The sequence below is a fragment of the Mugil cephalus genome, chromosome 11, assembly GCF_022458985.1.
Source record: "Mugil cephalus isolate CIBA_MC_2020 chromosome 11, CIBA_Mcephalus_1.1, whole genome shotgun sequence".
Taxonomy (NCBI): domain Eukaryota; kingdom Metazoa; phylum Chordata; class Actinopteri; order Mugiliformes; family Mugilidae; genus Mugil; species Mugil cephalus.
Genome location: NC_061780.1, coordinates 18,981,827 through 19,007,564, shown reverse-complemented (window position 1 = coordinate 19,007,564; position 25,738 = coordinate 18,981,827). Strand labels below are relative to the sequence as shown.

At 40.5% G+C, this 25,738-nt stretch overlaps 1 protein-coding gene across 1 annotated transcript; it reads right to left on the bottom strand.

Annotated features, from left to right (window-relative positions):
• Positions 1 to 13,835: 13,835 nt before the first annotated feature.
• On the bottom strand, positions 13,836 to 23,228 carry trhra (thyrotropin-releasing hormone receptor a). Its single transcript, XM_047597697.1, has 2 exons — positions 22,026 to 23,228; positions 13,836 to 17,154 (listed from the first exon to the last, which is right to left on the bottom strand). The coding sequence occupies exons 1-2, from the start codon at positions 22,833 to 22,835 to the stop codon at positions 16,714 to 16,716; spliced, it is 1,251 nt and encodes a 416-aa protein (XP_047453653.1). The 5' UTR covers positions 22,836 to 23,228; the 3' UTR covers positions 13,836 to 16,713.
• Between the last annotated feature and the right edge of the window lie 2,510 nt (positions 23,229 to 25,738).

Genomic DNA, 25,738 nt, shown 5'->3' with positions numbered 1-25,738 from the left:
AGCAGAAGACTTCAGACGTGAACCCCTCCTTCATCATTATAAAACAACAGTACATAACTGTTTTTATTTGTACAGCTAATAAATCAGCACTGTAGAACTTAAATTACAGTATTTAATCAGCATGTACATATGTTTTTCAGTATATCTACTTCAAAATATATTTACAGTAATCTGCTAGATAATTGTTTCCAGTAAGATACTGTAAATTTTGTAAATATTTATAACAGATAAAGTAAACAAACCAAGAGAAGATACTTTTAGACATGATGGAGAGATGCTGAAGGCATGGCAATCAGACTGTCTTTTAAGTATTTCTACATTAATCCATATATACACAGTGAATGAGCTGAAGGTGATGCCCTAAGTTTGTCTGGTCTGGGTCCATCACGCTTTCCTGTTTTTCACACAATCATACACAGTGACGATGGAAGTTGTCCAAGAGACATTGCCATGGTGATAAGTATCATTAAATAAATTAGCTTTTGAATTAGCAAACTGCTGAAAAAGAAGACACCAAAGTCGCTCGTGCTAAAGCAGAGAAAAGCACTGTGATTAGAAAAATCATGTCCAGTGTCTCACATTCATTATGACCCGTTCGTCATGCTTCCCCTAGGTTAATTATTTCTTTGATGTCACACACATGAAATGATTCGAAGCAATTATTGTAATGTCAAAAGGAAATATTGCATAACACATTATGACATTATTTGGTAAATTATCAGTAAAGCTTCTTTCATGAGATTCAGAATGACACTGGGTTTGTCTGGTCAACAGCAGATATAACCTTTAACTACTTGTAAGACTTCCCTGTAAGTAAGGATGTAGGTAGTACCTTCCTCCATTACCCAACTATCATTTCAAAGTCCTTTTTCCCCAAATGGAAGAGAATGAATTTGGATTTGGATCATACACTATATAAATATGGGTCTTAACTGCTCCTCAAAAGTGAAGTCAAAGCAAGTAGAGCTCCCCCTGGTGACTGGGTGCAATATAGGTCATAAGCTCCACCCCCTTCATGTTAGTGGATGGAACTTGGGCTGATGGTTTGAGTCATTTTAGGTACACAATAAAATGTTGATGCATGTTCACGTGCAGAGCGTAGTATTAATTAAACAAAATGTGACCGAGTCTGATGGAAGGTTGACCGGGGCATCGATATCGCACTCCGTGTGGCTCCACCTTCGCAGACCCTGGCTCCAAAGTTTCAAGATGCCACTGGCTGTATCCCTGGAAAAACAGTGTCATTTTGACCAAGGCAAGGAAGTGAGGACACGTTTCCCTTCTTGTTTAGTATAGCACATAATTTGGTCTTAAGGGACAGATATAGCTTGGGCGATTATTATTATTTTTAAATCCACAGCAGCTAAGGGAGTCCACACCGTCAATTTGAGTTGATTCTCTTCACATAATCACCTTGTTTTGCTGTGTTGCAGAGCCCGCTGGACTTATTGACTGTGCTGCTTAGCTGCTGTGGCAATAAATCTCCAAGCGACTTATTTCGATGGAGTGAGTGACATCACTCTAATGGCCTCTAAAAGAAGGATTGCGACGGGCAAGAAGGAGGGAGCAGAAGAGGAGAAAGCAACACTGGGAAGGTGAACGTGACTCTTGCAGCAATTTCTCTTCCAAATGCTTATTTTTTAAACAACTAACTTAATTGTGACTTGGAAAATGGAAGCAATCGGTTTACAGGATATGGGACCTGAGTATGTGTGCTCATTCAGTTATGGGTTCAGGGTTGTTTGGTGGTTGTCCTGTGAGTGTTTACAGGCCTCAAACCAAATCTGCCTCAGGTCCACCAAAGTCACAGAGATGGACCTGAGCTAGGAGATACGAAGCTGAATGATTTGTAGCTCATGTCAGGCCAACTGATGGATGTGCATTCCAAAATAATCTCTTTTTGTTCCTTTTAGCTCTTTTCAACCTTAACCCAGCTGGATTTCTTGATGCTGGTGTTAAAATGCTCGATAAAGGTGAGAGGGACTGCAGGTTTTTGTCGTCTATTTTAACAGTATGCAAGTAGGAGCAATACAGTTTGGGATTCATAAACAATGCTAGTTAGTCAGCACAGTTCCCCATTAAACTAATAATACTGTGTAGGTCTCCCTTGGGCTTCCAAAACTGTTCATCAGAGAATGGACATGGACCTACTGAGGGTGTCCTGTGGTGTCTGTCAACAGAATGTTGTTAGTGGGGGCCTTAGGGTCACATGGGTTGACGGGAGGGGGGGCCTCTGTGGGCCTCAGGCTGGTCCCAGTGCATCCCACAGATACTTGATCAGTATGAGGTCTGGTGAATTTGGAGGCCAGGTCAACACCTTGTGCTGTTTTGTGCCTGTGCTCCTGTGCCTGTGTCAGACTACTGCCATCAGGGAGTGTCATTGCTATGGGGTGGGGGGTGCCTGGTCTGGTCAAGGTGAGTGATACATGGCTAAGAAACATCCACACGAATGCCAGCAGAACATTTCAGTGTCACAAGATGGTCAGTGTAATTTACCTCTCCTGTCAGTGGTCATATTGTTATGTCAGATCGGTGTACGTAACACTCACAAATCATTTCTCATCCATTTTCAGTTCAGAGTAAGAAAACAATATCGTATACAACGGAGAATTGAATCCCTCAACAGCTGACACCCACTCCTTTAATATAGTTTATCAATCTTAGCCTTGATTTTCCGTCAAAACTCATTTTGAGAATTTCCCCCCTCTAATTCCATTTAAAATGAAGGTCAAGCTAAATATAATGCTAGTGGTTCATTTTATCTCAGAGTGTGCTTTTTCTTGACGTTCACTAACACTTTGTCTATCTCTAAGTGTACTCCAGAGAGCTGCTAAGATGATGGTCACAACCGGGCCAGACCTACACAATCATGTGTACAGTAATATATGTCTCATATTATGACAAATGTTGTTAGAGAACAGTGCTGGCTTTAGTCTCATGGCAGTTCCTTAATGTAATACTATAAATAATTTGGTTTCGAGGGAGACAAACAAGCTCACTAGATGCTGCGCAGGATTTTTTTCAGGCTTTGTCTGGGCCCCAAGCCCGGCTCCACTTCATTTTTTAGAAAACAGTAACTAGAATGCAGGCCCTGAAAAGATTTGCAGAAAGAATGTCCGTCTGTCCAAATAGGTCAGTTTGACACATTAGTACTCATGTCAGAGTTGTGGCTATCTATAAATGTCAAGGGTTTTATGATATTGTGGCCTTGTGGAAGTATTGCAATACTACAAATAATTAATAACATGATGACCCTATGGACAGAAACCTTGGTACAGCATGTACCACAAAGGTTTTCGCTGGTTTTCACAAAAACTCACTCTTTCTTAGTTGCCAGAACAGCAGCATTCTTTGATACATGGGGGAGATGAATCTATTCCCTGGTGAATCTATTCCCTGGTGAACCATGAACAGCATCGCAAACCGTGGCAGATCAAACAATTGGCCTGGAACAAAACAACCCAGACTCATCTTTAACAACGCTCAGTGGTTCACCTGCTTCCTGACATGCAGGAAATGGACAGTGGACAATAAGCGCCAGTGCACTTTCCAGGGATACAACCCTTTACCCACTGCTCTTCTCCCTCCACACAAATGACTGTATCTGTGAAGGCACAGCTGTTAAACTCCTGATGTTTACAGTCAACATTACGCTTATTGACAGTGTATCTGTATGTTAGCAGGAGAATAAAGCAGTCACAACAACCTGGAGCTAAACATGCTCCAGTTTTACAGTAGAAAAAAAAACAAACAGCCTGTGTCAGCTGTGTTCATCAAGGTTCTGGAAACTAGCACGGATAGATACTGAAATACCGATACCAGATGCGCTAAAATCGATTCTCATATCAAAATATGCATATTTTTGATTCTTCACTCATTTGAGGTAATGTATATCATGAACAGGAACGCAGTGTAAAGAAACTAAACTATTGATTTGTGACAGCACAACAAACCTTGTGAAACACCTCAGGTTAAATCACAACACAGAATGCGAGGTGTTTATGATGCGGCAGACAGGAAGAAGAGAGCACAGAGTCAGAATTAAGCTGGAAGTTTTTATTTTATCTATTCTTTTTCTTAGCATTTGAAACACATATTTTGTATGATTGTCTGTTCTATTTGTTTTTTTCTGTTGCTGTATTAGTTCAGCTATATTAGAAATGAGTCTGCTACCTCAATATACTTCTGAATTTGAAATAAATAAATAAATTAAAGCTCTGATCTCTTGTAGTTTTTATGAAGCCATGATATGGAATAATATGCTTTTTTTTTTTGATTTTCCAGGCAGTGTATTTGCACAAAGTATCGGCATTTGATCGGTATCGCCAATACCAGCCTGAATTTTACTCAGTATCGGATTGGAAAGGAAATCCCTGGTATCGAACATCACTACTGAAGACTAAGACTAAGACCTGAAGTGGGAAGTCAACGAGAACTTCATCCTCAAAAAAGACTCAGAGTTTACTTTCTGTGGCAGCTTCACTGTGCAACAGGAACCAGTGAACCAGCTGTACATCAGTCATCAAATACACCATGTGCACATCCATCATGGTGTTGTTCCCTCAGCACCGCCATAAATTGTTGACTATTGTTCATACTCATGTATCTCATGCATGCAACTAATAATTTGTCTCGTATGATCAGTACTGTATATTGAGTTATGGGCTCTACATATTGTCGTATTTCTAAACTTGTACATTATCTTCTTGTCTTCTTCTGTATTTTCTTTTAATTAGGTACATGACCGTAACCCAATGCCTTGCGTGTGTTAATGCCAATAAAGCTGAGAAAAAAAATAATATAAGTTTCTACCTGAATATGGTTTTGTATTTGGAAAAATCTGTAATATTACATCAGCACTAATGCACAATTAGTTGTATTTTCATGTTTGTATTCACCAAAGTACGGCCTCATACAGAGAGCCCAAAACCACTTTGCCAACAAAAGCCTACACAACACAGAGAATGATGCCACTTAAGTGCTAGAAACACATATCGCATAAATTCAATTTAATATCTACATTTAAAATAAGCTAGAGAAAAGGATATTGAAAATGTGTATTCAGATATGATTAAATAAAATTAAGAAAAGGTCAGAACGGGTTTCCTCTTCAAAAGGGAAAGCATGGAAGAAGAAAAGCATTACAGATACGTCTGAAAAGCCAGTCGGTATTTCAAAGCATTTTTTTTTCTTTCTCTATGGTTGCTGTCAGATGTTATTTTAGCAGCATGCATCCCCCCAAAACACTGGTATGTGGGTGTGAATCTAAGGGACAGTGTAAGGGTCATGTTCATCCAGCAGTTGGATGAGTGTTTATTGGTCGACTAAATGAAAGAATCTCTGCTGTTCACCTGCTCCTTTCTTTTTCTCTCTTTTCCATCAGCTCGTTCTGCTTTGTAGGTGATGCTTCATATGATCGATGCTCAGTTGCTGTTGCCTCCATTTATGCTATTTGTAGATGGCATGTTGTTCTGAAGGGTGATTATAAGTGAGTCAAATTGCAAGATGGAGATTTGAAATCATGATAGTGCTTTAGAAACTATACAAAATTGAAACTGGAATGAGAATGTTATGATTAATTTTATGTGAAGAAGATGAAAAGAAATGGCAAGAGATTTGATTTGATAGTTGGCTAAAAATTTCTGTGAAACACCAGAATTTACTTTTGATCAACATTTGCTCCTGAATACAGGAAACTGATTAAAAAAATATATATGTATCATTATCTAGAATAACTGAGTTAAGTTCATAAAGAAATTACACTGCTCTGTAAAATGTATTCATTTATATTGAGCATCCCTCAAAAGCTATTAGCCAAACCCAAAAAATGCTTTCCTTAATGCAGTCTTAAGAATATTATTGAAAAAGTTCAACAAATGGTCATTTATATTCCTAAAATGAGCAGCGTGAAGCTATGTGTCTTATCTGAAGGGCACAGCTATAGGTTTTGTTGCTTGGCAACTTTCCCTTCATCTGTCAGAGGAAAAATGGCAGGCCCAAGGTCAGCAAGGCTCTGTGCCACTCACCCCATCAGCAATATGACGGGAATGTGAGCTGGAAATTAAATGTGCTGCGTGACGTGCACCTGACGAGGCTCCCACAAAGTCAACGGGATATGTACACAGGTCTTTCCTAAGCGTGCTGCTTTGTTTGTCCGTAATCGTATCTCCATTTTGCCTCAAAAGAAAGATACATATTTATCTGCAAATAAGTTAATCATTTGATGATGTTTCAATGATGATTTTATGCATGTGTGATTACTGCCGCTACTGTCTCACCCTTACAGCAATCACCTTCCTTAATTTCTTCACATCTTTAACCAGATGGAAATTTTCCATCCTAATCACTGGCTCAAACACGCGGCTAATGCACAGCGTCGGCTACAACGTCAAGCAAATAGTCACAACGCAATATGTTCACGAGGAACAGGACTGTGGTGTTTGAACAACCTGAGAGCGGCTTAACAGATAGGAGCTAAATGACCTGAAAGCTCAATACACATCCATATGACACTTTTCGCATGTAAGGAACAGAATCTGGAGCACCAGCTGTGGAAACAAACCCTCGACTCCATGTAACTCCTGTTAGAGAAAAAAAGTCACAGTTAAAAGTGATACTACTGACACAGATTCATTCGTTGCTGCTGCTGCTGTTTGATACTTGCTCTCTCTGTTAATGTTCTGTAGTAGTAAGCATTTTTAGAGCATGCCTGCCTACGTTATAGGGGTAACTACCCTGTCAATCAATAATTTTTAAGGAAATAGATTGGAAGGATGTGAAGTGATTTGAATGAACTCTTGGTTTTTCTAACGTGAAACAACCCTTTGAGCATTTTTTAGGTATGCTAGGTCATGGCTCTAGGAATAGCAGTGTGGCTCTACGGACTGATGTGTGAACCCCTTTGATTCAGATTTAAATATTCACAAATGATCTTTGTTTTTGCTGCTAGTTGTCTTGGGTCAAGTAATTCCCCAATTCATTACTTCTGACAATCTGGTTAGGACCTCATGTAGCATGGAAGCATGATATCACTCGTCTAATCAATTTAAAGAACCTGCACCGAGATAATACAGGACTCATAAAATAAAATTCTCCTTGTTCGCACAGGTGGAACTCTGTAAAAAGCACCTGCGAAGTAAAAGGACAGAGTGATCTAAAGTTCCTCGTCATTGTCCTTGAATTCCTCAGTCCCACGTTCATTTGCTGTAATAACTGACTAGAGTGGAGAAGCCTAATGCTTTTGTCGGTTTCTCTCTTATAATATCATGGGGTTCCCCTGATTGTGTTAATTCATTTTTAGCTGCCAAAATTGTAAATGACTGCGTGTTAGAGCGCAAATGAAACATGATAGACGATTTAGTTGTTTTGCCTAAATGCCATGTTATTACTAAATTCAGTGTGAATTCATTATCACCCTCCCATCTTAGTAGAGGCTAAATGAGATTATTACTTATTTTGAAAATGAGTCATGATAAAATATACATGTGGGAACTCAGTTACTTGCAGAGAAAGTTATTAGTTTTAATTTAAGCGGGGAAATAGAGAAATGGCAAAAGCAGAAAATACATCACTGAGATACAGTTAGCGAAACTGAAATGCAGCCTAAAATGTAAAAGCCTTAATGGTTGAAATTCCATTTTTTGGATGCTGCTCTGCTGTATTTGAAAAGATTAGGCTAGACATGGAAAAACTAAATCAGAAGCAGCTTCCACAAAGGACTTTATATAAGTTGATTGAAATTTGGTACAGGCACTGGCAGATAAAAAAAAACTAAACAAAAACAAAATCTGTGTCTGAATACTGAGTTGTACAATAAGCATGATAAAATACCAACAATAAAGTTAACTTGGTAACTTTCTGTAACAGCCGTTATAGAATCGTTATGAATCATTTGCAGTGAAGTGTCTTCATAGGTGCTCTGTCAGTGGAAGAAAAGTGCCCCTACGAAGGGGACCACTTTACTGAGAATTATACCAAAGTGCCTTTAAATGGCAGAGGATGCAATGCAAGCTCTCATTTCTACTGTAGTCTGGTAAAGTCCTGCACAACATGGATACACTTCTAGTGAAACAATTGCAGGTTAGAGTGCCCCTAACTCCAACAATCTTGAGAAATGGGTGCCTTTTCAATTGAAAAAATAACTTAACCAAAAAGACCATTGGCTTCCCTCATGTGGGAGAGAACACAATGGCATGATTGCTACCCTTTAAAAGCAGCAAACGAGCAATGGCAAAAACACATGTTAAGGGCGTCCTGAAGGCCGCACAGTGCTGGAGGAAAACATGAGATACTGTGTAGCGTAAAGACTACTAATTAGTAATTTGATAAACCACACTGGCTTTACATTGTACTTGGGACAGTGCAGCTGTAATCTTGTAAATTTGTAAATGAAACACCTAAAACACTAACTATTAAGAATATTTTACTAATATATGCAAACTATTTCCTCAGTTTTATTTTTTATGTAGGCCTGTCCAAAGCTGTGTAACATGGAACATCGTAGATAAATAATGGCTTCCTAGCTTGACATGTGCCCACCCATTTTTATAGTAATCTTTGCAAATTGGAAAATCAGTCTAACGCAAGCGAGTCTATGCCATTCAATAAAATCAACCTTATAAATGACTCCTCGATCTACTGCAAATTGTTTTCAGCCTCCTCCCCTCCATTCTCATCGACTACTGACATGTTTCATAAGGCCCGCACTCCTGTGAGAGATTTCCTGTGGCGCCTGAGAAACAAGTTGTGATTACAGGGCTTCTTTCATGCCACGGTTTCTTTCTTTCTGTTCGCAATTTGATTGGCCAAGGTGATGGAAACATTAGCCAGCGTGGTCTTATTTTCCCCTCCACAGTCCAAATGTTTCACGCTTCGTGTGGCGCTCGTGTGCTCGGTCAGGAGCTTAAGCCTCGAAGCCCTTCTGCAGAGGCAGCTCTACTGACGATCACGGAACAACAATTCACCTTTTCACCGCAAACAGTTTCTGCAGGAACTGAAATGTTGCTGCACGGAAACCTCATAATAGCGATATCTCTTTTAACCCCTTAAAGACCAGACATTTATTTGTTTTTCACTTCAGCCTGAAATAAAGTTCCATTCAGTCCGTAACAGCTTTATTATTTTGTACATAAATAATATAAGTGAGGTTTCAAATCCATTCAAAATTATTTTATTTGAAGACGACACTAATTTAATTTGCTGTGGAGATCATTTGGAACAACTTTGGGACACACTGGCAGAGGAATGAAAGAAATTTTAGAGTTGGTTTGATTCGATTGATTCGAATAAACTGATTGATTCAAAAAATAAATGATGTAGAACTACCTACCGCATGGAAGTGTGGGGGAACACATATAAAAAAACTACAGAAAACAATATTCAGGCTTCAAAAAATAAGCAATAAGAATTGTGAACAAAAGCACCTACAATGAACCATCAAACCCACTCTTCATCAAACTGAAAGCATTAAAATTCAAGGATATGGTCGACCTCAGAACCATTCAAATCATGGACAAAGCAAAACACCGTCAGTTACCACATGGCACCCAAAAGTTGTTTTATTTTAAGGGAAAATAACCACAATCTCAGGGGAATACGTATGTTCAAAAAGCAGCAGGTAAGCAACAACTCAAAAATGCATTGTATATATTGAGTAAAAGGAGTAAATCTCTGGAAAAGCTGTAGCGAAGAAGCTGTAGTCAAACAAATCTTTATGAACAATATTCTGAACAGCTACAAGAGGGAAGTGGACACAAAAATTAGTGACCAATGAACAATGTTCCTCATTTGACTGATGCTCCTTTTCTTCTGGTTTGTTACATGAATGAATGAACAAACAAGGGGTGGGACTAGATAAGTTTTTATTAACTTCATCCTGCACCCCTTTGAACATGGAATGGCCATTCATGTTGTTACAGAGGTGTCTTACCAACTTGTTTTTGTTTTGTTTAGTTTTTTGCCTAAACTTTATTTAACCCTAACCCTAACCTGTTTGAATAAATAAATAAATGAAATGAAATAAAGCCAAATGAACAGCCTTGGGCTATGCATTAGAGGCTTGGTTTGACGAACACTGTGACAGCCATTGTTTAGTGGACATAAACCTATTCCCAGGTGGACAATGTGGTGAGATTCCATCTGTCCAAAACAGTCTAGTCTGGACGAAAGTCTAGTCTTTAGTCTAGAAGCTAAATGGCATGAACTCTGGTGTAAGACTGATAGCAGGAAACAGGCCCTTTCATTTTGATGGTTTCTAAAATGAATCCTTGATGAAGGGTCCCATGAAGGAAGGAGGAGTCCTGGCAGGAAATCCTGTTCTAAGACAGGGGGGCATAAGAAGATGCAGACTATTCTGCTGGCATCTCAGTGCCTGTTTTTTGTTTTTAGTTTTTTTTAGATGAAGCCCATGGGGATATAGCTAGCAGACAAAGACATGATCTGCTTTTGTGTGGCCCTAAACCTCAGTGGGAAAAAAGAAAGCCCAAATAACTTTCTCCCCAAGGACCACAATTTTAAGAGAGGTATTTACGAAACCGCTGGCAGGATCGGTGTTTTTATTTTGTTTGCTTGTTTTTAAATGGTGAAATCTTGTCTTTTTACATAATGCTTTTCTACCCACCTACCTGGTACTCAAAGCTATTTACAGTCACAATGACACATCTGTCCACTTGTTCACACAATCACAGTTCATTGCCAAGCGCTGGGACCAATCGGTGTCTTGCTCAGGGATGCTTCCGCAAGTGGCCCGTGTGCCGGGGATGGAATCTGATTCATGGACAACCCTCTGAGTCTACTGAGCTCCGGACAATGAGAAGCCAGTAACAAGGACAGTTCTGTGGCCGAAGCAAATCATTCCAAGTTTAAGGGTTTACCAAGAATGAAGAGGGAATCATGTCCGTAGGGACAGACAGCAGCATAGAAAGTGAGATGAAACATGTGCGGAAGCTCGATTAATCTCACTTAACATGTGTGTTTCCCTTGTTTTAACACCAGAGCACAGAGACTCAATAGTTCATTCCAAAGTAATCATTGTGTGCTGATACAGGACTTGGTGAAGTCAAGTGTAAATGCTTTTTCTCAAGTACAGAGCCTGTCGACCTCAGAGACCATGCTAAAACAACAAGTTTTCGAGGCAACCTTTTCACCTTAATCGACTTGGACTGTGTCAAAGAATAAACCTCAAGGGTACCAATCTATTTGAACATGTAAAACTGTGAAAAACAAGCTAGAAAATAGCAAACTGTATTGTACATTTCAAGCTAATTTGCCGAATAAGAAACCATTCAATTTATAGAATGAGACTGATTACATGCAGAATGGTGAATGGTGAATGGTGAATAAATCGCCAGGCATGTAAATTTTCTCCAGAGAAGGAATAAGAGCCATGATTTATTTTGTTTTTGCTTTCTTTTCCCATGTAAATGTGTTGGCGTTCTGCCGATAGCTGGGGCATAATTTCTCTTCTTGTTCCTCACTGTCAAAATTAACACAAAAAAATGAAAAGCACTAAAGAGAGTCCATTGAGCCAGGACCATTTCATCTTCTCAGTCACTTTAGTCTCGCTCAGTGTGTTATGTTCAGTCGCATGCAGATGACCTGGCCTCCATGGTCACCTGACCTGAACCCAAGTCCAGATGGTTTGGGATGAGATGGACCACAGAGTGAAGGCAAAGGGGCCAAGAAGAGCTCAGCCTCTCTGGGAACTCCTTGAAGACTGCTGGAAAACCATTTGAAGTGACGACCTCATAGAGCTCATCGAGAAACATTTTTTGAGTTATTTCACACTTTTTTGGTTAGGATATAATTCCGTATGAGTTCATTCATAGTGTTGATGCCTTTACTCAGAATCTACAATGTAAATAGTACATTGTGTGTACAGAATATATAGATTTACACTTTTATATAGCACTTTTCTACCTATTGGTACTAAAAATGCTTCTTTAGTTACAAACACATACGCATTCTTGGTCAGAGACATTTTGGTATGTGGCACTAACCCTCTGGTTCGTTGACAACCCACTCTACCTACTGAGCCAAAGCCTCTTTTAGGTAAGCAGTGAGGTCTTACTGGCTGGTTTTTCTTTTACATCAAACAGCAGCAAGTAGCTTGAGTTCCATCAGTGAAATTAAACAATAAACCATTCATCATCTCTTGGCAGTAAGGCAGGCCCTGTCTTCTCCTTTCCTAGTTGGCAGAAACCAAGTGAATGGCTGAGCAGTATGAGTGTGTGATTAATTTTGCTATATTTTTCCTGGCTCCGAAGCGGCAGGTTAACTGAAATTAATGGAAATATCCCTCTTTCCGTTCCCAGGACTGGAGATTTTATGGCCATATAATGAGAAAGTACTTTAAGCATATTACGAAGATTTTGCAGGTCACAGAACAAGTCATTGGACGAAGTAAAGTCTTGACCTGAAGCAATTTCAACTCACGCTGAGGGAAAATCCGGTGGTTGTTAAGACATCTCACTAAAGCTGGGATCACAACACTAGAGCTTTAAAATCTAAGATGATTCGAAACTTAGGTTTCTTCACAGATTTTTTTGTCTCACCTCAAACATGTGCACACTACAGATTTTAATTGTCTATTTTATTATCTATAACTATATCTGAGGGTGTCCTGTGGTGTTATTAGTGAGGGCCTCTGGGTCCTATGGGTTGAGGGGAGGGGCCTCTGCTTGAGATCCTCGGCTTGTTCCAGTGCATCCCACAGATACTTGATCAGTTTAAGATCAAATGAATTTGGAGGCCAGGTCAGCGCCTGTTTTTTTATGTTTATATGTCTACGTCCTAAAGTTTATACTTCCTCCAGGCCTTTTTATGTTGCAGAGCTCACCGGTGCATTGTTTATTTGGGTTTATTTACTTGTTCTCCAAATATATCACACTGTTGATTTATCCACTCCAAACCTTCCTTCTCTGGCTTCTCTGGCTCAATATCTTCTCTGACAGATTTACTGTTATTCTCTTTTTGTTTCCAAATGCAGATGTCCCACTATTTAACTGCCTAATTTATGAAGAACTAAATATCCCACATCTGTGAGCCAACTGTCAAACAACTTTTGATTCCTTGAAAACAGAGGATTGCACATCCAATGGTTTAAATCCTAGTACTGTTCCTACAATGTGGATGTGAATAAACTCCAATTGAAGACAGGAGTCTGCACGTACAACCCGATTTGTTCTACAGGTCTCTCCTGAATATGTTTTAATAAACATCTAAAATTTGTAAGTGCCATGCTGCCGTCAGTTTAAACAATAAAAAATATAAAATTGTGGGCAAATTTACAGCTGAAGTGCGCATGGATGATGAAACATTACAGCAGCCTGCAATTAGTGCCTCTGTGTTCAGGGATGTTCCCTCTCAGAACATTATACGCTTACCAGCTCCATAACAATGCATGGGTAATTGCCGTGACATATATATGCTAATGTTAGCATTAACACTTAACACAAGCAAGGAAACTCTGATGAGTCAGACACCAAGTGGCGTTACTTGCAGTAGCTGGACATAAATTATGGGGAGGGGGCAGTGTCGATTAGTTTGTGTTGAGAGTCCCAGTTTGCTTCTGATTTAGCTCCAGTGAAATGAATTTGTGTCATAGCAGTTCACCACATGGCGAGTGACTTCAGAGCGAAGCCATCAACCCCTGTGATTGATGCACTCAGTGTGCTCCATAGCTCATTCAGCAGCTATCTGTGCCTGATTCACGACAGCAACTTGGATGAAGCGGTGTCTTCAGTGGCCGCTGGTAACAGATCAGTAGTGGCGGAGGCGTGGACAGCTCACTGTACGAGACATTAAGATGTGATAATAAAACACCACCCCACAATGCAACGACTATCACCTGTTTATTATAGACAAAGAACAATACAAAATACAAAACAATCCACCAAACGGCAAGAGCAAACACAAGCCAACTTGTGACAGGAATGTGCGCACACACACAACGTCGCCTCAGGTGGAAACGTGTCAGGTATCGGGTCCTGTTTTCACATCACAAAAGCTGGTGTTCATGCTGCCAACTGTGCACCGTGCAGAACACAAAACACCTCCATCACAGCTGACTGGTATTTATCAAAAAATTAACTGTCTTTCAACGGAACAAAGGTGTGAATGGGGAAGAACTCATTTAAGTGTATAGATGAGAGGTGTTTCACAAAGTGCAGTTCTCAAACCACTTTTATTTGTCACCTATTCACTTTGGAGATTAGCTTCCGCCAACTGGTGTGAAATGATGGCAAACACGCTGATGGAACAATGTATCAAGACAGAGCTACTTTTTTTTTTTTTTTTACTAATGCATTTGCTGGCACACATTTAAAAAAACACAATACTGAATGAAATTCACATTGCACTGCACAATCAATTTCAAGCAACGTTACAATATGAACAAAAGCCTGCTGTTCAGTATGAAACTGGTCCCTTTCATTGAGATCACTCAGTATTCATTCCCTCTAAGTGTTCCTTGCTTTACACATACACCGTAAGAAGCTCAAATAAATGGTGGAAAATTCTTCCTTTAATAGCACAGTGAGCTATATACATACTGTGGGTTGTACCAAATCATGTATGGCACTTTGTTGCAATCTATCAACAGATTCCATCATCGCTCCGAGGGGTTTAAATAAATCACTGAAAAGTGCTGCATTCTGCAGCCTCAGGCAATTTCAGTGAATTACTGCCACAACAGTTATCAGACCCTGCAATGAACAGCCTCTTGTGTTCATGGTGTGAGGTATGCGTTTCTCTGTCATTATGATACACTGGTCACTGACCTTCACAGGCTGTCTACAATGAGTCCACAGTGGCCGTCTTCATAGCGACCAAAGCAACATAAAACTCTGGCGTGTCCGTCACTGAAGTCCCTGCAGTAATCGTTAGAGCACAGGTGATTTTAAATTGAAAGAGCAGCTTTAAGTGGGTGCCTGTAATATCTGCCCCTTTGTATGCTTGGACTTTCTTGAAAGGTCATGTAATTCTATATCTGTGCGTTCCCTCTAGTAGGAAGATTAAAATGTCATGGTGTAGTGCATTTGGATTCATTTCAATTACATGGTGCCTGGTGGGGAACAAAGAGGAGGGAGTTTTGCTACATCTAGGGACAATCTGTGAACATTGGAGTTGGTAAAAGGAGATATATGAAAGAAACTTATGAAAGAAAATTGGCTTGATTGTTAGACGTTCCAATGCTTGACAGTGTTCGTATCATCAATAGGAGCTTCAGGGCATCCAAATAATCTGGGGATGCACCATTCTGTGCTTATCTTCTTCTTTAAAATTATTTTTTTGTTTTAGGCAATGCAACACTTACAATCTGTGCAGCTTGGCAGACCCATAGGTGCAGTTTAGCTGACTGTTACAAAGTTTTGCCAACGTGATGGCTCTTATACATAAAAATAGATATTTGGAACTTTCTTCCTTAGTGCACTCCTGTCTCAAAGACATCCTGCCGCAAATCAACTGGTCTACAAATGAACTGACCTGCTGAAACAGCACATATTTTGCTGCTAGTCTTTCAACAAGCAGAAGTTGGATTATTTGGGTTTGAATACAAGCTAATGGAAAGGACGCGGCCTGTTCCGACTTAGTTTAAGCCCCCTTCCGGGAGCAGGCTGGTTAGTAAAACCAGCTGAACAGATAATGGAAGCTCAACCATCACAGCAACCATGAATGTGAATAGCTGTTATCACACTTAGGCAGCACATCAGGAGCACAAGGTGATCTGAGAGTCACTTAAATCGGGGGCAGATGTGGCAAGTAGGATGAAAATGAAAAAGTTGAGCAGAGAGGAAGAGAATGAATGAAGTGGAATCAGATACCATCAGTGATGTAGCTGAACTAGCCTACCAACTTAGTGGTTTGCCATGTTACAGCCCATTTGACTTTCCAAGATAGAGAGGTTATCATCCATAGCAGTAGCAATAGTTAGACTGCTGATGAACAGAAAGTGTATATTTGGTATTATCTGGGAATTAGAGATATGGTAGGGTTAGGTGGTGCTGAGTAGGTTGTGTAGAGTGGTGCTTTTTTTATTATTGTAACCAGCTCCCTTTGACTGAAACTGGCACTATGGGAATGGTGATCGTGAACAAACATTCAAACTGCAAGCCGAGCAGCTGATCAGTGAACTGACACTCGCTGTAAAGGTTTGTTAACGACATGAGGATTCAGTCGATATCTTGCAGAATTTTCAATTACAGCCAGTGTTCCTGCTGCTGACTGTGACTGCTATAGTAGTGTCTGATTTAATAGTCTGGCTCTGTTTAGAGTGAAAGAAGAAGAAAGGATGACAAGGCAGTCTGCTACACTCCAACCAATCACACAGCTGCCAAACAAACTGCTATCATGGAAGTTTATCTTAGCTTTGAGTAAGTTTGTACAAAATGTGTCTCTGTGCCGTGTCATATAGGGGTTGGGTGCATCACTTCCTGCATTAATAATTTTCCTGTAGACACAGGAAGATGTTCTCATGAGAACTGCATTTCTTTGCTATATAGACATATCAGTTAACTGTCCTCTAACACGCTGCAGTACATGGCAGCTCATCTCAATACCCCCTTAATGGCTTATGGCAAATGGGCTTGTCAAATTAAAGATTTGCGAGAGAGAACATCTTGTGTCTGTGTGCACTTTTAATTAAAACATGACTGAATCTGCACTGTGGCTGTCAGGATCTCTCATATCCTTTTCAGGTGAGACATTTGTTCCTAATCAGGCTTTGACATCTCTGCCCGACAAGAAGGACTCCTCGTACGGCATCTTCTTGGCACTTGGCAGGATGCTGGCAGGCAGGTAGTGATTGGACGGCGTGTGTAGCTCATCCATCTCCGTAGTGAAGTGGTCGGGACTTTCCCCGTTGGACGTCTCCTTGATGACGCTGTAGGTGAGCGCCACACTGTGGCAGGCAGGTTTCTCCATGCGCTGAGGACCGCAGTGACACAACTTCTTAAAAGCGGCACGGAATTTCTGGGACATGGCGTTGTAGATGACGGGGTTGATGGCGCTGTTCAGGTAAATGCAGAGACGGCAGAAGAGGAGGAACCAGGTGTCCAGGTAGGCCTTGTCCAGGAAGGAGTTGACCACCACCAAGGTCCGATAGGGCATCCATAGCAAGGCGAAGAGGATCACCACCACAGCTAGCATCTTTGTCACCTGATGAAAATAAATGTTAACCAATGTTACAAAAAGAGATTGTAGATAATTGAACGATAATTCAACAACATGTCAATAGGAGCCACCCAAAGGTGAAGCCATCCTAAATAATTTGGTGTTTTATTTATTTTTCAGTGCGTTGTTATCCAATCCGTTCATATAGAGAGCACCCACATCACTGAAAATTCAGTCCATGTGCTCGCAGACTACTTTTGCTCATCCTGTGCCTCTCCTGGGGACTAAGCCTCCTCTGTCTGTAAAACCCAGTTACGCCTCTGCTATGTCCTATTCCCACTAAGACATGACAGTGAATGAATACGCACAAACCATGCCCCGAAAACTGATACCCCAATTAATTTCGTTAATATGATTTCCTACGATGGGAAAACGTATTTTCTCCATATTCTTTGGTGTTAAATCCTCTTTTAGAAGCTATGAATTATCACAATATTTTCTGTAATGCACCAAATGTATTTATGGTCTAAATCTCCTGCTTTAAATAGTGGAAATTAGTGTCAGAGTCCACCGTTTTCTTACAGTTTGAAGAAGTGAACACCAGTCGTTTCTTGCGGCTGATTTAGATTCCAAGCGTTCCACTGGTGAAACATACAGTGACGTCTCTCATGAATCAGTCACAATTAACCTTTTTGACAGTGGGTTATATTGCAGGGAGTTACCAACCAGTTAACTAACTCCATCATACATTGCCACTGTGCTTGAATCTTCTTGAGCTGTTATGATTTGTTTGGCTACACTATTAATGGATGCAATAGTTGCTTTTAGCTTTTGACAATGCAAGATTTGTGTGTTGAACCCAATTATGCCAGACATCCCAAGTGACAATGTGTTTATATTGTAAATTTAGAGTCTCGGACAAGTGGGACAAAGTAATACAAGGCTAAACACCATGACAGTAAATTCAGATGGTGAAACCCATACGGCACTGAATAATGAGTTAGAAACAAAATGTTTCAGGCCAAAGTTATCAGAGGATGAAGGCAGCGGTCCAGTAACAATAAAAGTTAAAATGTCTTGATCTCATTGTGTTTATGGATGTCAGCAGTAAAACTTCTGAGGTGCCTCTCACTTCTCCTTTTAATGGACACGATCAGCAATCAGCAGGAAAGGAGTTACACCTTGAGCTCCTCAATGGGATGCATTCAAGATCAACAATGCCACATCATAATGGTCCAAGTAAAATTAAAATGGTAATCACTTCCTCTGCACACCTTTATTAAATTATATTTAGAAAAAAAGATATAAATATGTATAAAAAATCTGTGAAATCAGTTGCAGTAAAAAAAGTTAAACCCTAGCACTTCCCTGTTACACCTATTAAAACCAGAGCAGATTTATTTCAAATTTCCTGCCGTACTTTTATATTTGTGGACTATTTTCTTAAAGTATATTTTGTCTCAGTTACCACATCTTTGAAAGACACCCATAAATCTCCTGAACTTACGCTGAGAGTCTACATGCATCTTCCAACAGAGGAGGATTTAAACTTGTTTGTAACATTATGACTATGCTGCTAACCCTTACAATACTTCTTTTATTCAGTTATTTATTCTAGTTTTGCTTCTGTGAAGTTTAGTTGGCTCCATGCACTAAGAATTTCATTACTTGTGACAATGCTGCATTGTTACAGAACAATAAAGGATCAATCTTGAGTCTTGAATCTACTTCCCTGGTGTGTACTTTGTAATTTGACAGGCCAAAAAAACCCCTCCCGACATTCTTGGAGACACGAAGTAACAAGTAGCTAAATTATTTTGCTTATTTTCGACAATGTGGTCTGTGTCCCGTCTCCTTGTCACATGCACAAATGCCAAAATTTTCCACCGAGTCTGCAGAAATATTTACTATCATTATTTATTAGTAACTGTGCCACATGTTGTGTTATTCATCTACAGCTTAGAGGTATTTTATTAATTTCACTTTGTTCCATTGCATGTCTCTCAGCTTGAGTGGAGACCTACGGTGATCTTGAACGCATGGCACTTCATCAGACCTTTGAGGTGTAGCTGATTTTCTGCTAATTGTACGAGGTGTCCTTTAAAAGGAGAACTCACAGCCTTTCTGATGAAAGCCTCAAGTGTCTCAGCAGATCTGTTAGTGCTTTGCCTCGTAGAAGCCTCATAGGCGCATAATGCATGTCAAACTTTTGTCAAAGCGCCTTTTTGTGTAGTATTTATTTTGGGCTCAGTGTCTAAGTGTGGAGTTCCACACATTATATGATGTGTTTTTACAATTTGACAAAAGAGACAAATTATATAATATGGGTCATTTTGTGTCTGTAAATGAGTCACATGATCAAGGCTTCATTCAGTAATGTTTACACCATTATTCTGAGTTTGTCATGTAAGCCACATATTCTGATGGATATTCAAAGCTAGGCCTTTTCCCGACAGATGTCAAGATTTTTTGGGTTTAATGAACTTTCTTTGTTCATGTCCGTAGTGACCGCGATGTAAAATGCTCAATAGAAAGAGAGTGATTATTCAGGCAAAAAAAAGTTTTCTTCATGAAAGCGTTGTGATTTTTGCTACATTTAGAGGAATATCCATATCGCCAATGAAATTTATTCCAGGAAACCTTAAAAAGAGCCTTAAACAATATGTGTCTGCAAAGGTTTTCTAAGGTCAACATTTAAATGCTTGTGGGTTTGCCACCAACAGCAGTGACATTATTTGTAATGCAAGATTAAAACCAGCTCTTTGTAGTCCTCATAAGCCACTCGTTATTTATTCAGATGCTGCGGATTCTATTCCAACAAGGTCTGATCCGATCTGTATGCAGAATTTATCAAAGCCTGGATTTGTTAATATAATCAGCAGGTGAAAATCTTAAGCTTGAATGCAATTAAATCTTATCCATATTTATGTCATATCGACTTGGCTGCTGTGAAGTGAGTCTGATTGTATCTGATAGGAGCACCGACGGTGCCATCGGGGGAGAAATGCCTAATCTTGGATCACAAGTGCTTCTTGACCTCTAGATAGCTCAGTGAGGTAAACGGTGGATGGATTGGACGGTTGCTTTTGTCCACAATGAGCTGTTAATTATAACCACTGGGAACACATGTGTTTCTTTGAACATGTGTTTGTTTGAATAGAAGCCATACTATCAGAGAAAAAAAAAGCCAAAAGCCTGTCTGAGCAGGGGTTAACTGTTTCATCTATTCAACAGAGCATGGGGCTCAAGGTACCCTCAGGATACCACACCTCCTGTCATTCCAGGAAGATTTCTTCCTCTGATCTGATAAACAAACGTCTCGCTCTGCTATCTACCTGGGTGTCTGGCGTGGTGTGGCTTTGCCTTTAAAGTGGTCTGTTTTGTAGAGTATGAACTAAGCAGGAGTTAATTTTTTTGTTATTGTTGTTGTTGTTTTTTTAATGGAACAAAGATGATGAAACGATCTTGCAGGGTTTGGATTTGCTACATGTGTAATAGAGTGGTGCATTTAATTATAAAAATGAGTGAATGTGATAAATGACAGGGTTGCTGCAGCCTAAGTGCACATAAAATCATACAGCCATATGAAGAAATATCAAATGATACTTAAATATCCTGTTTTATCATGTTTACCACTTACCTGAGGTGAACCAGCTACACTGTAAATGCATGCCTCTTCGTCTTTGTTTTTAAATGAGTATATCGCCTCTGTTCTACAGGAAAAGAAAGAAAAATACTATCTGGGTTTGCGCTTCACTAGACTCATGACAGTGAGTCAGTTCTGGCAGCACTTAGGTGGACTGCATATCAAAAACTGAGTGAGTGAGACACATTTTCCAGGAACATTCTAGAGAAGGCATTTAGCTATGCGCCCCCATCAATGACAGTGACACTTTCCTGTGGATGTCCCTGCAGCATGATCAGGGCCCGTACCTGTTATTAAAATGCAAACTGATGCCATTTTTACAAGGGTGTGTAAAGGATGGCTTTAAAATGAAGAGGCTGCCTAGAACTAAAAGCAAAGCAGATTTTTAATAAGGCTGTTTCACCGCTGGATGCTGTTTTACTGGAATGTTTCCAATCTCACTCTGGCCAGATCTCGCTACAAATTGTATTTTTGAAATTCACTTATGCATAAATATGAGAGAGAATCACTGTTCGTTTTTTTTCTGGGGCCCCTGAGACAGTCTTCAACAACAGCACGAAAACAACAAACTACTTTTAGCTTTCTGGTGCACCACAATGTTTTCTTTTCTTTTTTTTTTTTTTGAGCTCCCTGGTGTTGACAGCACTTTTTAGGGGAGCACTAAGCCTATTTGTTGAGTGTACTGTTGCAGAAGAAGCCCATTTAATATACCCCAAACATTAAGTAATGTAGTGTAAATCTGTTTATTTCTTTCATTCTGGATGTCTTTTTCTATTACTTAACAAATCAAATTAGATTCAGATCAGGACACCAATGTGTTTACAAGGGGAAATGTTTGACTGAAGAAATTACACATATGGCAGGAGATTCCATATGGCGAGGGAGTAAAAACAGGATTAATTCTAACATCTTGTGAGTGTTTTTGCAAACTCAATATTTGTATTCAAATCGTTCCAATGTACAAGCAGTGGTAGCAGGTCATTTGTGTTTCTGTAACTACTCAGCTGAATCACTCACAGACTGTGCTTTTTATTCGTGCTCGAGGTGTTGCGTAATCTGTCTCTTGACTTGATTAAAAATAGAATGATGGCCTTTAGAAACTGATAAGGGGCGCTGAAAGTGGTGACTTTGCAGCTGTTTGGAGTAAATGCAGTATTAGCCACAGACTTCACCTGTGCCACAGCTGGACCCATTCTCAAGCATTTACGCACACCCACGCACACACCGTTCTAATTCTGAATGCCTTAATGAACGTTTACGCGTGTCCCACCTGTCTGCGGGAGGCAGCCGTGGTGCTGCTGGAGGAACTGGCGCTGATCATCCTCCCTCCCTGACTCGTCTCCTTCTTCCACTTCTTGGAAGTGCTGTCCTTGGGGTCTGACGGCAGCGGGTTGAGGAAAAGTATCCTGGCGATCAGTCCGTACAGAACCGTGGCCAGCATGAGCGGCAGCACGTAGAACACGGCGAAATCTGTGAAGTAGATGGGCAGGTAGTGGCTCCTGGACACTTTGTACGCGCACCTGAGCAGCACCACGTTGTCGTACACCAAGTTTTCAGTGTCCGAGAGGAAGAGCCACATGACGCAGTAGACAGAAGTGAGCGCCCACACCAGCATGATGATTTTCTTCGCCCTGGATAGAGTGCACAAGAATTGCGCTTTGATGGGGTGGCAGATGGCGATGTAGCGCTCCACGGTGAACGCGGTGATGGAGCAGGAGGACGCGTTTATCCCAAGGTACTGGAAGTAAGTGATCCCGAGGCAACCCACGTAGCCGTACACCCACTGCCCGTGCAGGGCGTCGGTGATGTTGGGCAGCCCGGCGGCCGTGAGGACCATCAGGTCAGCGGCCGCCAGGCTCACCAGGTAACAGTTAGTGGGAGTCCGCATGTGTTTGGTGGTCAGCACCACCAGTATGACCATCACGTTCCCCACGATGCCCACACCGCATATGAGTGACACCAAAAACACGCTGGCCACTTTGTATTCAACTGTGTAGTCCGTCCAAACGCCCAGGGTCTGGTTGCCGTGCACCGACGTGTCATTCTCCACAGTCATGTTATCCATGGTGAGGTTTTCCATAACACGGGGAGGCTGTTGCTCTGTGCACTTTTAAGAAAATGTTCTCAAAGCATTCAAAAACATTTATAAATCTCGAAAAATGCAATAATCTGCAGGACCCTGGCATGAAAAGTCCAACCACAGCCCCTCTATAAATCCCCCCAAAACTTCATTTCATCCACGTATAATCCAATCAAACTGCCCCTTTCTCTCCATGAAATCCACTTCCTGAAATGGCAAAGCCATCAGTTGAAACTCCATCGCGCTGTCCATTCGGGCACATCACAATGATTGTTGGTTGAAGTTTGCAGACAGAGGAGAGGTGGGTTGTTGCAGGCTGCTGCGCGCCCTGCTACTGTCTCCCTGCTCGCTCACGCATTCATGGCTGAGAGCTTCCTGCAGAGCCCCTCTCTGCTCCTGAGACCATCACACACTGCTCATTTGTGAAGTCACGGGTTGACGCACTGGAGCCACAAACTCATTTTTCTCCCCACACATACACACTGATTAGGGGTATTAAGATGTTGCTTTAAGGGAATTTAATTAGTTTTTTTTCCTGACCCAAAATTAAGTTTAATTATAAACTAATGTTTTAGTGCATGCACTTTTACATTTCATACTGTCACTGAATGCAACGTATGAGCAGTGCAATAAAGCCCTGCTAAGGTTTATTAAACAGAAATCATTCACAAGTACGTTTGCATACATTTGTTAATATGTAAACTATTAAATAAAATACAGATACTCAACTACATAAGTCAAGCATTCAATATATCCCCGTTAGTGCTGCTTTGTAAGGGTAATTGTCTCTTAGTAATATGTTATAATAATAATTAAACATGCTAAATAGATTTAAGTCGAGTTGTACCAATTAAACTGCAAGGGAAATAGAAATAAAAGAGCAAATAAAGAGCAAGAGAAAGCATCCTTTGGCAGTCTTTCATCTCATGTTTATTTTTTAGAGAAAATGTTGGCAGTTAAATTTTTTATTTATTTGATATCTCCCCCCTCCCAGTACACGCACCTCCAATTCACACACTTGTTTAGGCTCGGAAATCTCGTTCCACCGTCGGCAGTGTCGGAGCTATATTGAACATGACATGCACACTTAGTCTAATGCTCAAACCCAGCACTCATGTTCTTCATGGCTGCGCGATTTCAGCAAATGCAAATATCGCACATGTCTTCTGCAGCATCCACCTGGCATATTTTGTAACTTATAAATAAATAAAATCAGAGAATTGGAAACAAAGTCATGTGAGGTTGCTCTGTATCAGTCTGACTCATTGAACTGATGAGTTCAATAAGAAATTCAAAATATAAGAAATTTGCCTTTTAGTATACATATTTTTAATATGGAAAAAGATGCAAGATGCAAAGACTCTGATGACTGACTTGAGCTAACAGTCCTTCAGTGTGACCACATTGTGTTCACGTCGCTAAAATAATGTAGTCATATGCCGGCCAGGCCAACGCTAAATGAGGTCTGAGGGATCAGATCTCAACCCGTGCCCACTGCTTTTTTGGTGTCTTCACACCTGTACGTTATGGTGGTCAGATCACCCCAGGACACATGACCCTGAACAGTCCTAGGTCGTTAATCATTATTATGAGAACAGCTCAAGAAGACGGTGACATTGTGCAAATGAAAAGTTGTTGAGCTCTGAAAAGCTCTGCGCAGTTAAGTTCTCCAAGTATTCAATAGCTTTATAATTAAAGACGTGCATATGTATTGACCTCAAGTAATGTGAGGAAGATGTTTATACTGGCTAAAGAATCTCCAAGGATCACAGCTGGAGAAACGCAGGTTAGTTGTGTCTTGGGGTCAGAGATTCTCCCGAATCAGACAATTGGCAACAAACTTAAGTGTCTATGTATTCCCGGACGGTCCTGGAAATTTCAATGTAACCAGGTTATGTGATCAAATGAGACCAAAAGTCACCCAGAAGAGTGAATCAGTGTGAGGTGAAGTGTTGGGGGGGCTGTTTTGCTTCTACAGTGCTCTGGACATGTTGTTAGGATACATGGTAACATGGACTCCGTCAAATAGCAGCAGATAAATGAAGACCCAACAGGAAGTTTAAAATGGCCTGACATTGGACCTTGTAGCAGGACAATGATCCAAAGCACACCTCAATATCTAAACAGACATGATTCAGCAGACTACAGACTTTGCTCCAGCCGTCAGTCCTCTCACATAAACTCATAGAGAAGGAGGATCTGAGAGATTCTTTATCATTATCGCTGTCTCGTCAACTCGACTCGCGTTTACGGAGGCGACTCAGAGCCGCTATCAACAGGAAGCTGCCCATGTTTGAGAACAAACATACATTTCCTAAGGAGGATTGAATGTTTCTTCCAACTGTGATGCTTCAATTAAGTGTTTTTTGATGAACCCCACAAACAGTTCTGTTTTTGTTTTTGACCTAAGGGTACCGATAACTCCGGAGAGTGCTGTCTAAAGAGTCTTAAGATCCCAGCAGCTTAATTAGCAAGTATCACAATAAATTAGTTATATGAACAAGAGATTAAAAAATAATCACGTCAAACTCGATAAGATCACTCTGAGCAATTTATTGAGTCCTACAGGCCTGTTATAGGACGGGAAGAAAGGACAGAAAAATAGCAAAGAAGGACGAGATGACTTTAATATCCCTATAGTGCAATTCTGTGATGTGCCATCCACGCTCCAAAATGCTCACATAACAACTCAAAGGCATGGGATGCATAAAAAGCAACCTCTCTGCAGTCTCCCTGCCTTTTTAGCATTGTAGTAACAGCTTCTGGTTTTAAATTGCGCAACTTGCATGTGAAACCCTGTCTTCAATGTGCCGTGGAAATGGGTAGTCATATGGCTTCCTTTGTCTGTCATCTACCCGCATCCGCATGACTTTTTACACCTTATCAAAAAAAAAAAAAAAAAA